The sequence below is a fragment of the Staurois parvus genome, unplaced genomic scaffold (genome assembly GCF_062004578.1).
Source record: "Staurois parvus isolate SC_StPar_1 unplaced genomic scaffold, SC_StPar_1.0 ptg001058l, whole genome shotgun sequence".
Classification (NCBI taxonomy): domain Eukaryota; kingdom Metazoa; phylum Chordata; class Amphibia; order Anura; family Ranidae; genus Staurois; species Staurois parvus.
The window spans coordinates 1,821,738-1,837,274 of NW_028318854.1; the positions used below are offsets into that span (position 1 = coordinate 1,821,738).

At 42.2% G+C, this 15,537-nt stretch overlaps 1 protein-coding gene across 2 annotated transcripts in view; it reads right to left on the minus strand.

The window, feature by feature from the left end:
* The window catches only part of PAK4 (p21 (RAC1) activated kinase 4), a 112,794-nt gene that overhangs the window by 75,883 nt on the left and 21,374 nt on the right, over positions 1-15,537 (minus strand). Inside the window, exon 1 of one of the 2 annotated variants that reach the window (XM_089658230.1) lies at positions 5,228-5,345. The exons of the other annotated variant lie outside the window; for it this stretch is intronic. Coding sequence (XP_089514356.1) covers positions 5,228-5,258 — 31 coding nt within the window. The 5' untranslated portion in view covers positions 5,259-5,345. Of the gene's footprint in view, positions 1-5,227; positions 5,346-15,537 lie in introns of those variants that run through there. 2 annotated transcript variants of the gene reach the window in all.

A 15,537-nucleotide genomic window follows, 5' to 3' on the forward strand; every position in this document is an offset into this window, starting at 1 on the left:
CAGGACTAACACCAACAATGAGGAACAATGTAGGAGTGACAGGACTATCACCAATAATGAGGAGCAATGCAGGAGTGACAGGACTATCACCAATAATGAGTAGCCATGCAGGAGTGACAGGACTATCACCAACAATGAGTAGCAATGCAGGAGTGACAGGACTATCACCAACAATGAGGAGCAATGCAGGAGTGACAGGACTATCACCAACAATGAGTAGCAATGCAGGAGTGACAGGACTATCACCAACAATGAGTAGCAATGCAGGAGTGACAGGACTATCACCAACAATGAGGAGCAATGCAGGAGTGACAGGGTTATCACCAACACTGAGGAGCAAGGGTATGATGGCTGCAGAATACCAATACTGAGAAGACATTACAAAAAAAAACAAAAAAAAAGACAGAAATGACCACTAACATACTAAAAATTACACAGGAGTCATAAGGATGCATATGACCAACATAGGAGAGTTAGAGCTGAACAGCTGAACATCACAAAGGCCTCATGCACACGTGTTTATAGGGAGACTGAATTCTCAGAGGAATGGGAGAATATCCATCAGGAATTCCTACACTGCCCCTAAACACACATGTGAATAGATCTATATTACAAAAGAAATAAAGAAGAGGTAAGTTTGTACATAAATCCTGAGGAGCAATACAAGGGAGGTAAAACTGTATATGACCAAGAATATGAAGCTATACAGGTGAGTGAGGGCTGCGGATGACTATTGCTGAAGAGTCATAGAGGAGCAGTGCCATGCCAGAGCAATACATACAGCCAGGGCTGTGTATCACGAATGCTGAGATCCATACAGGAATAATAGGGAAGCATATTATCAATACTAAAAGGAAATAAGCCTGTAAATTCCCAATACTACAGAGCCATACAGCAGTGACAGATGCATATTGCTAATACTGATCAGCCATATAGGAGCGGTAAAGCGCTCCTATCACTAAGCCTCAACTGCTGTATATCACCAAGTGTACATTTCCATAAGGAGAGGTAGGGCTATATACTGTTGGGGTACCAGATGTAGATTAGGATGCTTGCAGACATGTCAGAATTGTAATGGTTAACAGAGTCACATGATGGAAGAAAATAGGCTACATAAGGTGTAGGCTCTGCATTCCAATCTTCACCAGAGCAGAGAATGATGGGATTAGAACTTACTGAAGGCAACTGACACTAGTAAATGGTCCAGAGGGTAAAACACCGACCCTGAATGATACCTGCAAAAAAGATTGTGATGCCCGCTGAGGAGAAAGAGGGGAAGTACTATAACCTCTTCGAGATAAATACCTGCAAACGTTACAGATACATACTAACTACACGGAGAATATATTGTGGGCTGGGCTTACTGGAAAGCCAGTGTTCAGCACAAAGGTAAATGCAGGCTTCAGACACATGAATGCACGTGTTGGTACATTGAAAGCAACAGGTGGGAAGAATCATCCCTTTATCAACAGGTGTGAAAAATCATCTCGCACACATCTCTCTGTAATGATCAAATCTAACAGCTGGTTCACACCAGAATGCAGTGCAGGAAAGGAGCCTTGCGTTCACGATTCTCACACCACGTTCAAAACGCGCTGCCTTTATGATCTGCTGTGGATGCCAATATATTGTTAATGGCACCCCAAAACGCAGTTTGCAAAACGCAGCACATCTGCAGGCTTTAGATCACATGTCACTTTACTACCATGCGCTTTGGTGCAGCATGTTTCTCAAAAATAGTGCATGTGCTACATTCTGTGTAGTCCATGCGGGAATCACACAGAAATTGCACAGGAACCTGTACTGTGTTCCTGTGAGACTCTGGTGTGAACTGGCCCATAAAATACACTATTAATCTGTGCAGACAAAAATGCACAATGTGATTAGTAAAACATTGTACCTTTTCAATCATTTGTTTCTCAATAATACATTTGGGCTGAGCTGAATACTAAAAAGAACCAGCAACCTTACAATGCCACATACAGTCAACTCCTTCCACAAGAGGGATTCATTCTCTATTGCCTCCAGCAATGTATCAGGGAGCCCTGAATATGCTGTGGGCCTGAAGGGAGCTGCGCCAAAGCTTTTTGAAGGACCAGTGTGGGTCATTAAATGTTCAGGCAATGTGCCTAGTTTATAGCTGAACTCCAGGAATTCGCTGCAATAAGGTTACAAAAAAAAAAACAAAACAACTTTTCATGTTCAGTCCTCCTCCTTCCCCCCACCAAATGCTTACTCAAAGCTTGATCTTGACCCAACACTGTGCCCGACAGCAGAAGCACTGCGTTCTCTCTCCTACTGCTGTCAATCAAACCCTGTGAGGAGAGAGCGGGGCTGAAATGCACTGTGTGCGCCAATAGATGCACACAGCCTGGCTCAGAATCGAGCCCGCATGTGTGCCACCATAGGAAGCAGCTTCCTATGGTGGCATATGGAGAAAAGGAAAAGCATAGCTTGCCAGCGGAGGAGGGTCAGGGCTGCTCTATTCAAAACCATTACACAGAGAAGGAAAGTATAACATTTTTGGTATTTAAAAAAAAAAAAAAAAATTTCTATCACTTCAATTGCCAAAAACAAGAATTTGCAAAGCTGCACAGCCAGTTTTATGATCCAGGCACCCTGCCAGACAGCAGAACCCTGAGTTCCACTGCCAGAGCAGCACAACTGAGTAAAATCACTAGGTCAATTTCTCTGTAGGCTCTACTCTCTGCTCCTGTCAGCACCCGCGCACTATGGCAGACACTGACTGGCTCCTAACACTGGCTCCTCCTCTACCAGAGTGCCCATTTAAATGGGCTGAAATTGAGCCAGACCTGCACCAAACATAATGCATGCTCTACTTTAAAAAATGCACTGCGTTTGTGGCATCATTAAGTTAACACCGACACCCGCAGCAGATCACAACTGCAATATGTTTTGAACATGGTGCAAGAAACACGCATGGAACACGGTTTTACCGTACTGCATTCTGGTGTGAACAGGCCTTAAAGCTGGCCATACAAGGAACAAATTTCAGGAGCCCAGCATTGTACATGTTCCTTGTTAGGATGTGAGCACTACAGCACAACTGACTGGCTCCTTGTGCTGCTTCTCCCAGTCTGGGATCTGCTGTACTCCTCTGTGTTGCATGTGGATGATACCAGGTACCAGTCCAGTACGCACACTGCTTGCAATTAAAAATGTAATGGAGCTCTGTATTCATTGTTGCATAATTGTGTTGAGTTGTAAATCTGCCTGGAGTTCAGCTTTAGGTATCCATAGTGCTACCACACTGGATGCAAGGTTTGCTTCAAGTGAGCAAGGAATTGGTCTGCACACATCAATGTTGTACTGAGATGCTTCTAGAACAGTGGTCTCAACCTGTGGGTCGCGACCCCTTTGGGGGTCGAACGACCCTTTCACAGGGGTCCCCTAAGACCATCAGAAAACACATATTTCTGATGTGTAAAGAGCAGCTACTGTGTAGAAAGCAGCTGCTGTGTTGAAAGCAGCAGTATTGGAGGTAAAACGACACTCATGAATTATAATTACTGGGTAAATAATTTTATGGTTGGGGGTCACCACAACATGAGGAACTGTATTAAAGGGTCACGGCATTAGGAAGGTTGAGAACCACTGTTCTAGAAGGTACACCATACTGCCAACATTTTCCTGTTCGCACTTAAGATGGTCCTTCCAAGCAAAAGCCTTCACTACACTGCCAACGTTGTTAAAAAATCTATTTTTCATATGCAATAGTGTACACAGAACCTAATGATTGATAGTATTCTAAAGGGTATATCCAGTATACTCATTCTACAGCAGTCTGTTGGAAGGAATGCACATTTCAGCAAAACCAAAGACAACTTTTCATAACATTTATAAAGAGGTTAACCAATATGTCCAAGGAGATAATCAAAAGCTGGCCATACACCAACAGGGCCAACCACTGAGAAAATTCCAGCAAGTTCCTCAGTAACCGGCTGAAATCTGGTTGTGTATGGTCAGCTGTACACAAAGAACATGTACTAAAACAAACAACATACCTGAAGAAACAGAAATACTAGAGCTATAGTTATATAGTTAGTCTGGCTGAAAAAAAGACAAAAGTCCATCCAGTTCAACCATAGAAAAAAAAAAACGTTATAATCCTATACCCATAGGTGATCCAGAGGAAGGCAAAAAAAAAAAAAAAAAACCCAGCAAAACATGATCCAATTTGCTCCTGCTGGGAAAAAAATTCCTTCCTGATCCCCCGAGAGGCAATCGGATATTCCCTGGATCAACTTTACCTATAAATGTTAGTATACATGGAGTGAATTTCAGCTGGCTACCGAAATTCAAGACATGGGTGGCCCTGTTACCATCCTCATGTCTGACATCCTTTGATGTGAAAATCAAATGAGTCAAAAGGAAAATTAATAATCTGAACAGCTGCTGCATCCATTCTGATGCAGTCAAGTTTGGGTATTCTGACAGCCTTAGGTGCAGGCTGTCAGACTACAATAGCCAGAAGATGAGATTCTCCCATCCAAATTGGTTAGCATGGCTGGAGGAATCAAGTATTTTCTCTTGTTTTAACCTCAGGACTAAGCAAGAGAAATCTTACAGTCTATGGCCACCTTAAGAGCACAATTACACAAAATAGCATGAAGAAGCTTCAAAAGCCATACATTGGTGAAAGAGTAGCCAACAGACTGGTACCCACTAAGGTGCAAGGGTTTATTTACCACCTTGTACAATACAAAGCATGGAGTTTGTATGACTTCCCCTTGTACTGATCTTCACCAAGTGCTCTGGTGTTTTCCCACATTTGTTGGATAACTGGTATCTGAGCAAATGAGCCCCATTGTATTTGTGTTATGGTATGAATGTTGTTGAGATGTTATTCTGTAAGATCCTCTGGAATCAGGAACTGATGTCAATGCTTCTACATACTGTTTAAGTCACTTCAGTAAATCTCAACATTATCTAAAGAAGGGAAATAGACCATGAAAAGTTATAAAATGGTAGATCTGTAGCTAAGCACACATCCCATGTTCAAGGAGTGATGGGAATCTAAATCATAGTGCTGTATAACAAGTGCTGTCACAACAGTTTTCACCAAATGACGGGCGTTGCTGTGCCCTGCAGGTGGGACTAGTCCAACATTGGGTGAGGCACTGATACCCATTTGTCCAGGGTAGAGAAACTTTCCTGGGCATCTGAACTGTACAATAAACACAGACAGCTGCAGCATGACACTCACCCTTAGCATCGCTCTGAGCTCCGGACACCATAGAGACCCAGGAGAAGAACAACACACTGGCTGCACGATGAGAATTACTATGACTGTTTCATGGGAAGTTTCAGGCCCTTTCACTGCCCCAGCCAGTTTCATGACGTGACTGCTCTGCTCCTCCCCGACCCGTGGAAGGGAGGTGGAGGAGGGGAGGAGATGCTGAAGGAGAAGCCTGGATTACAATACACTCTCATGATAGAAGCCAGTACATATGTGATGAACATATAAACAATTCACCCAAGAGATACATCAATTAAACACATCCTTCTGTTAGGAGCTGTCTAGAATATCTGTAGAACATCGTTGCTAAGGATGAGATAGACAAATTTTCATTAACCCAATCTACTGTATATACGCTCTAAAGTGAGATTTAAAGGACACTTGTAATGACAGTAATGTGGAGGCTGCTAGAACTTACCTTCTGAAAATGCTAACTATCTGGCTACTATTGGCTTTAAATGTATTAAAAATAAAACAAGAATAAGTAAGATGAGCCTAGAAAAAAAAAAAAAAAAAAAGAGTTCCTGATAGTATACAGTACTTGTTCAGGGTCAGTTACTCAAAGTCCTGAAGTCATTAGGTCTCCTAGGCACTCCAAGAACTAGCACTTTCAGTAGAGGTCAGCAGTGATGTTCTATATATCTCTCTAGCTACTCTGTCACTTTTCCCATTCAGGGTGGAAAGCTTGCCATACACAGATTTATTCAAACAGGTTCCTCCATCACGGCTACACAGCATGCATGGACAAATCTTCCCTGCCAGCGATTGTATTCTGACAGCCAGACTACCTGAACAGTGACTGCATCTGATTGCTCCCAAAATAAACTGGGACTATGGGATTTGGGTACACAGAGCAGTACACATGACCACAACAAACATGCACTACTTGTTCTAAACAATTAGAAGGGGGAAAGGAGAGGGTCTGGAGTTCACAAAGGACATTATAAGAAGGCAGAAAAAACTCAAAGTAATAAACAGTTTCATGAAAAATAGATTACATGACCATTAAGTAACTGGTGTGTATGGATTATTCTTGGAGAATAAGGATATTGTTTAGTCATAATAAATGTGCCTGGAGTTTTGCTTTAAAGAGACACTGTCATTTTTCAAGATATACTCACTAATCTGTGTTTCTTTGGGACAGGCTATTGGTACAAGCATTGTCATAAGGGAGATGCTGCCCCAAACCCAGAAGCCTACAATGAAGGCAGGTGGTGAAGGTATTTGTGCCACTATACCTTGCTGGGAAAGGAGAGGCTGCTAGTTGACACTGCCACCCTGCCTAGACTCAACAAAGTATGAATGTAATTTTCAAGGCCAAGTTCATTTCTTGGAGCATGTTAGACCTATATTTAGGGTGTAACATGCTCCTGCCTCCCGCTCCCCCCCCCCCTTGTGACAGTGTTCAGGGATTACTCTTCCCCACACCCGCTGTCACGTTTCAAAATCTGCTGTGCACCTGTGCGGGGCTCTGCCCACACAACAGCTTCATTCATTTACAGGAATCTGTGAATAAAGAAATTGCAAGCCCCGGTCTGCCACCATGGCAGACAGCTTGTACAGTTGCAAGAAAAAGTATGTGAACCCCTTGGGATTACGTGGAGTTTTGCATGAATTGGGCATAAAATGTGCTCTGAATGTCATCTAAGTCACAACAATAGAAGAACACAGTCTGCTGAACATAATACTACACAAACATTAGATGTTGCCATGGTTTAATTGCACATAACATGTAAACATTCACATAACATGTATTTCTCAATGAACAGCAAGGAGGCTGATGAGCGCCCTCGTAGTTCATTGACACTCCAGCTTTCTAAAAGAAAGCCCCTACAGAGGTATGGGCAAGAAAGCTGGAGGACCAATCTGCAGGAACCCGACATCGAACCCATGATCCAATGGATTCAATGCTCAGCAGGCTCCTGGGGAAAAATAAGAAATGCACATTTTTTTCTGCAAAAATATGTGCATTTATTATTTTACTCCCCAAAGGTGAACTTAGCCTTTAAAGTGGGTGTTCAGTCAAAATCTAACAAAGCTAACCTACTCCCAACCCTATAGAACGACTATTCTGTCTACCCTGTGAAAATGTCTATACTTACCTACTCTGAGGCTGCTCTATTCTAGTCACATGATCTTTCCAGTGGAGTCTTATTATGGGGCATCCGTTGTCAGCTGACCCTTCTCTACGCTGAAGCAGACACTGGGACCTGATGGGCTTCAGATTAGGTATGCATAAGCATCTTTTCCTTTACAGGGTAGATAGACTAGGCTTAGAATGGAGGTTAGCCTTAGATTTTGACTGAATTTTCAAATTAGGTTGAAGTATACCAAAAGGCAAAACCTTTTTTTTTGTTTTGGATAGAGGGATGATAGATTAGAACATTTGTCCGTTTTTATTGTTGTTTGTGCCCCCCCGTTAGGGAGAGCCACCTACTCTATTTGCCCTGTTTACCATTATCGTTGAATTAAAAAAAAAAAACACTAGTTCTTATAACCTGGGGGTCTCCAAAAAATTCCCCCAATTTGCAGGGATTTCCTGTCAATTCTTGTTTTGGCAATGGGACAGGAAGTGAAGGGAAATCTCCCCAATGGGACACAGATGGCAAATAATAAACTGGCAGGGGTTATATCCTCTATTACCCTATCCAAACATGCCAAAAAAACAAACAAAAAGGTTTTGCCTATAGTTCTACTTTAAGCAAATACTTTAAAAACTGCAAGTAAATGACTTCTTTTAGGTTAAAATAAAATAAAAGGCGCTGTCCTGAGAATCCTCTTCAATGTGCAGCATAGACAAAACTCAAAAACGGCAACACTAGGAGTGTATTTCAGCTTGCTCAAAGAGTGAACGCATAGTTAGTCTGGCTGAAAAAAGACAAAAGTCCATCCAGTTCAACCATAGAAAAAAAAAAAAAAAAAAGTTAGAATCCTATACCCACAGTTGACCCAGAGGAAGGCAAAAAAAAAACAAAAACCAGCAAAGCATGATCCAATTTGCTCCTGCTGGTAAAAAGAAACACAGCAAAGCAGAATGCTTTTCCCAAGCTTTCTAACACATTAGAAATCACATTGGTGTTACCCCATTATGTGTATAGCTCTACATGTCCTGAGAAGTAATGACAGAAATAAATAATTGTTCTGAAAGAAATGATTTTACCAACTAGCAATTCCTCAGGGATTTTAGTATATTGGGAAAGTGTCACAGTTATATTTAACATAAAGATTGGAGTGTATATATTGAAGGGTCACTATCCTTGTTTACATTTTGGATTGCAAACAGGGGCGGACTTACCATTTGGAAACTCAGGCACTGCCTGAGGGCCCGGGGTCAGTAGGGGGCCCCATGAGATGCCCCTGGTACCTTTTTCATAGGCTTTTTTGAGTTTGGGCAAGGACACAGGGGCCCCATGATCCCCTATTGCCCGGGGGCCCCATGAGTTGTCAGTCCGCCCCTGACTGCAAATTGAATTCCATATATTTTTAAATGCTCTGCATCATACATTAGATTTTATTTTATATTTTTTGATTTAGCACTTTATTGGAATAATTTTGGGCACAGGGCACTTGGGTTGAGGCACACAACTGTTTTGAGAGCGCGGCTCTTTCACTTCATAGTTTAATTCCACAGGGATATCTTGACTCCTGCTGCCCTAGGCTGTTTTTTCTGCTTATTCTAATGGGAGAAATTATATTTCATAAGAGAGGAGCACATGGTCGTTAAAAACACAAAGCCAAAAGAACGCAGATATACAGAGTATTCTGACTGACAAAACGTAACCCATGTGAAGTCACACAGGCTTCCAGAAATACAGGCGGAGCGGGTTTTAGATGGCACAAGAGACACTGTAAAAAGAGGGAGGTGGGAATGAAGAGGCGTGTAGACCACAAGTTAATGTATATCTGCTTTCACTGCTCCACACACAAAGGGATTACAGAGATCTACTAGCAGCATTATCTGTAGCTCGGTGACCCCGATCATCTGACTTGTCCACTCTATAAACAACTGCCACCAATGCATATACACATTATACAGTACAGTGCAGTAACCTACATCAAACAATCAGATTTTATCTTCTTTGGATTAGCTTGGCCATCCATAGACAGATCTTTATTAAAATGGTCATAAAAGAAACTAAAACAACAACAATTGTGTGTGGACCTTTTGTGATGCCACCAGTCCAACCCCCACAGTTATTACCTTTTGTACCACTAGCCCCTCACTCTTCGATTGTAAGCTCCCAGGATCAGGCCTTCCTAACCCACTTGTACTGAACTGTATTGTTGCTGTATTGTCTCCCGTTATATTACAAAGTGCTGAGCAAACCGTTGGTGCTATATAAATCTTGTATAATATTAATAAAATGGTCATAAAAGAAACTAAAACAATAAATTTTAAAACAATAAATTTGACAGTACAATTTTAGGGTTATCGGCTGTCATCTGTGATCTACACTGCTTTGAGCATTTCTAGATATTGTTTCTATCATAACTGTCCTAGAACAGTGGTGGTCAACTTTCTTGATGTAGTGTGCCACAAGCGCACCCCCTAACATCACGAAAGGTCCACACATAATATTCAGCGAATGTAATGTTACAGAAAACGGTCAGACACTGCATATCTGCCACAGGGGATAAGAGATCATAAATTGCACAAATTCTATAGGAGTTGTTGACTACATGAGACTTCTAGAGGTCACAGCTATTACAACCCATTTACAAGTCGATGCTTTCACATTTTTACTACCCAACGCCCCCATGCATGGGCGTACTTAAGCGTACAAGGGCCGTGTTTGTCTGCACAGGGATGTACAGGTGTGCTGTGCATTCCTGTGCAGGTAATCCCATTCAGGTCAATTGGCCTGCAGTGGGTGCACAGACACGGCCACTGCTCCTAGTTCGACATCCATGCAGATGCAGGTCACCCAAATGCACACCATCTCTTTCCACGCAGCCCAGTGCAGCAGTCTTGGGGATTGAAAACTGCACTGTTCTTCCTCTTCTTTTCCTAGGGACGCTGGGACAGATTAAAGCAGTTCTGATTGGTCGGTCTCAGCACGTGTAAAAGTGTTAGTTCACCTTTTAATTTTTTTTCAGAAAAGTTGAACTTACACTTTAAAGTGGTTATAGATATAAAAAGGTATTTACTTTAATGCATTCTCTGCATTAATAGAAAAAAACTTTTCAAATCCTTCTTCTCCCCCAACTGCCTCCCCCCCCCTTTTCAACAAACTGAGCCTGATCCAGTGCTGTGCCTGTCCACAGCAGCTCTTCTCCTCTCTCTCCCCTCTCACAGGAGGCTTGGCGGCAGCAGGAGCCATTGGTGTCTGCTGCTGTCAATCAAATCCTGTGATGAGGAAGCAGGGGGTGGGGCCAAGCTGTATTAAGTGTGTCTATACATACACACAGCCTGGCTAGGGATCAAGCTTGCACACCTGTCACCATAGCAAGCAGTTTGCTATGGGGCAGACAAAGAAGAGAAGGAGTGGACAGCATCGGCGGGGGACCCCAGAAAACGTGGTTCAGGGGCGCTCTGTGCAAAACAATTGCACTGAGCAGGTAAGTATGACATGTTTGTTATAAAAAAAATATTCTATGCTTTACAATCACTTTAAGATATCGTGAAAAGCATAAACCAAACCATCTCCTAGATTGTAAGCTCCGAGGAGCAGGGCCCTCCTATCCCTCTTGTATTGTTGCTGTATTGTCTCCCGTTATATTGTAAAGTACTGAGCAAACTATTGGCGCTATATAAATCCTGTATAATAATAATAATAATAATAATGTACCTACAAGAAGCCAGGAAGAGTATTTTCTTTATTGGTTTGAGAAAAACTAAAACTCAGACTTCTATCTTCAACGGCCACACAATAAGTGCCAAAGGGCCACAGGCTGGGTACCAGGAACTTGTAATCTAAGATCCAACTTCAATGGGCAGGGAGATAACTGAGCCACCAGGAACAAGTCACTTGAGTGGTGGGATCCTCTGTGATATTCATCTAAGGGCAATAGCAACCTAGCAAGTCTACTGGAAGGAATAGGGAAGGACTGGGCCCAGGTTATTCAGAAGGCAAGTGGAAATCTCTTCAATGGGGGTACAAACAGCAACAATAAGATAATATTCTGTGCTGTCTTTGACACCGTTGAGTGTGGATACATGTAATCATATTAGACTCGTATAGATGATCAAATGCAGCATGTATTGAGATGTATTCTGTTTGCATTTAAGATGTGTTTGAGAAGCTTCTGAATTTCTTCTAACCTCCTTTGGATTACTACAAGCTGCTTTTGCAATAACATTGACTTGTAAGGGGAGGAGAAGGACTGTTCTGACACTAATGCCAGTATAAACAAGCCAAGGTATTGACATGGATTTGACATTGATATATTTAAAGAGACACTCGCTTCTACTGAGGACAGTGACAATGTCTAAATTTGACTAATACGAATACCAAACCTTTTAATAAGAGCCCAGAAGATAGTTACCTAGATGGCTTGCTTAACAAAAGATAATGTCATAGGTCTGTGTGACATCTTACAGTGGAGTGTTGAAAACAGGATATGGGGATCTGAATGTTTGGAGACCAGAAGAAGAAGATATCTTTGTGACCAAGAGGTCAAAAGCCCTGACCTCTCCTTTCACTATGACTGCACACTTCATGCATGAAGACTGGACTCTTTTGTAGGCTGCTTGTAAAACAATTCTCTCATTTAATATCCCTGCTAGCAACAGGCCTCAGATACCAAGAGCCCATTAATGCCAGGCAAACAATTCTCTGGCAACCAGATGTGGCAAAAAGCTAAGAATGCTGGACAGTCTGCAGCTCAGAGTCCATAAGCACTACACTGCACTGCAGTAAAGGAGAATCCGCAACATGCTTTATCATTCATAGTAAAGTCCTACGTTTCCATAGCCCATTGTTTGAATAGAGTAAATGGAGGAGAAAATCGGACTCGCACTATTTTTTCCAGCAAACCATAACATGCATTGTATTGGAAACCAGGCACTGCTCATTCCCTGCCCAATACCATCCCAACAGTGAAGCATGGTGGTGGCAGCATCATGCTGTGGGAGTGTTTTTCAGCAGCAGGGAAGGGGGATTGGTCAGGGTTGAGGGAAAGCAGCATGGAGCAAAATACAGAGATGTCCTCAATGAAAACCTGTTTCACAATGCTCAGGACCTCGGACTGAGTCGAAGGTTAACCTTCCAACATGACAACGATCCTAAGCACACAGCCAAGACAACACCGAAGTGGCTTAGGGACATATCTGAATGGGCTAAACTGGCCCAGCCAGAGCCCTGACTTGTACTAGTGGTGCACCGAAATGAACATTCTGTACCAAAATCGATAACTCTGGATGCACTTGGCCAAAAGCCGAAACCAAAACACTTTAAAAATATATATATATAATTTTTATATATAACTGTATTCTATTTGACTTTTTAATTAAGATCACTGGAGCAGCGTAGTGCCATGGAAACACAGCGGTGTTGTGGAGGCTGCTTATTATGGCATGGCACTGGCATGAGGTAAGCTAAACTATTTAGCCATTATCAGCACCTTTTTCTCGATCGGAAAAATGCCAATAACCCTATTAGAGAGATCTGAAAATAGCTGTCCACCAACGGTCCCAATCCAACCTAACTGAACTTGAGAGGAATGGCAGAAAATGCCAAAAGTGTGCAAAACTTGTTGCATCATACCCAAAAAAACTTGAGGATGTAATTGGTGCCAAAATGTGCTTCAATAAAGTACTGAGTAAAGGGTCTGAATACTTAAGTACATGTAATATTTTCATTTTTTTCTTTGTAATAAATTCAAAGATATTTCTAAAATTCTGTTTTCACTTTGTCATTATAGAGTACTGAGTGTAGAGTAATGAGAAAAAAATTAAACAAACTGTAGTATCAGGCTGCAACATAACAAAACTGAAATAAGTCAAGGGGGTCTGAATACTTACACTCTCTCTGAATCGCCTTTACAATGGCCCAAACCAGTATCATTAGATTACTATGCAATCCTGTGAATTTGACAGGTTAAGGAAATTATCTGGATGTCTATGGGAACATAAACTGGGCATACATGGCTCAACTGGTTGAAACGTGATCTGTGGTTAGCACTACTGGGCTTAACAAAAGTCGACTGGAAATTCAAAGAGGTCGGGAAGAAATTTGTTAGTCGAACAGTGACTGCGACCTGTCAGATGCAGCCGCTGTTCAAGATTTCTGACAGGTGCAGCTGCCCCCACAGACAACAATCCTAAAGGGGGAAAGAGCGTATTGATTAATTCACTATTGTTTTTTTATTTGAGACTCAAGCTATAACTGAACACAGACACACTTTTGCAGGACGACTGGCTAGGTTTCTCAGTTAAAAACCAGATACCCCAGATAGACAGTATTTGCATCCCCTTATGAAGCCTTCTTTAGGAACTCTAGATTGTAGGCACCTTCAAATGCAAGGAGACTGTTAGGTAAAGTGTCAATGCTAAATACATATGTAACATTAAGAGTTCTGCCATTAGAAAGGACAGATATATTTTCATTCAGAACCACTTCTCCTATATACTTCAAACATGTCCGTGTGTTGGCAGGCACCATCTCTAAACGTTCACGTCATGAGAGCGGACACTTACATGGGGCCATTATGAGAAGGTCATTTGCTCAAGTTTTGCATTGGTCATTGTATTGTTTATTTCAGTGACCTTTCTGTTTAACAATTTGAGATGCTTGAACCATAGCGGCTCCATTTGCCTATGGATCAGGATAGGTCAGTAAGAACAGAGCTCGCCCTGTCTGAAAGGCATATTGCATGTGTCAATGTAGGGTTTCTTAGTTCACGCACTTCACTGGGGTGAAGGGGTTGCTGATAAGGGGGATGGGGCAGTTATGTGTGGAATGTTAGAGGAGATTTAGAGACCATCTCCTGGCAGCCCCTTTGATTAACCAGACACATGCCTTAGGTCTAGCAGCTAACAGACAAAGTTATTAAAGCAACATGACCCCCACAAACGACTTTTCAGGTTATAGCTTCTCTGATGCTACTTTATCCCTCTCCTTCCTGTAAAGTCTCCTCTCTTCCATCTAATAATAACCATGTGTGACATGAAAGGAGTACTGTCCTTCCTGGAAAGCTCTTTTGTCACATAGCTCCGAGGAGCATTATGTTTTGTCATTGACTTGTAACTGGGATGTCGACCACACAATACAAAGACATAGTGTGTGCCAGACTTGCACGTGGCACTGCCCATTCCAAGAATGAGCAAGCACTTGCTACCCAGGACAGCTGCTATACGTACTGCAGGACAGATACCAACAGCGGCACGGACTGCTTGTAAACCGAATGTTACTGACAGATGAGTTCATTTGTCAGCAGTGCAATGTCTGAGGCATGCAAATGATGATATTTTACCAATAAGTTTCAAAATGAGTATACTGAAACATAAATGTAAAGCTTAAAATTGGGGCTACACAAATATTTAAATACAAGATGGATGCTTATTCTTACTAATCTTGGTGTGATTTTTGTATTTCTTCCAGATCTGTGCAGTAATTCAGTGTGAAACGTTGTCTCTGTACAGGAACTTCCGGTAATAAAGACCTGGCACTGCTGTGCTCTCTCCTTGTGCATGGTGACTGGTCTTGTCTCCACCCCTCCTAAAGTATCTACAGGCACCTTGTAGGGGTTGGAGCTACCAGGTCCCTCCCACAGCTATGCTACTGCACAGGCTAAATCAGCCATTCTCAACCAAGGTTCCTCCATCTGATGGCACCTGCATAGTTCTGGGGTCAACACAACTTGGCAGAGCCAGCTGCACAAAATCAAGGATCTTACCATTGTAAGGGGGCCATTCTTCCCACTAACCAACAATGTAAGGGGCATTCTTCCCAACAAGAGACAGGTTTTAACAGGGATTGCCCAAAATCTGAAATTTCAAGGGTTCCCCTGCTGTAAAAAGTTTGAGAAAGGCTTGGCTAAGTGAAGCACAGTGATGATGTCACTGTACTTTTACAATGTAAAACTTGTTTTGCAAAGGCATTTGGTGCGTAAAAAGTGGATTTATATCTTTTGCGTCTGTTCCTGGAGTTCCCATGTGGGATATTTTCCAGACTGCTAAGAAGTTTCTGCTGTTGAAGGAGAAGCCAGTATATGATCCAGTTTACAGCAACCATACAAAACTGGACTGTTACTGTGGAAATAATTGGATATAACAGGTTAACTCCTCTTCTTTGAGCAATACTGGTGTGTGTGCGCGTGTGTAAGTGTGGTGGGAT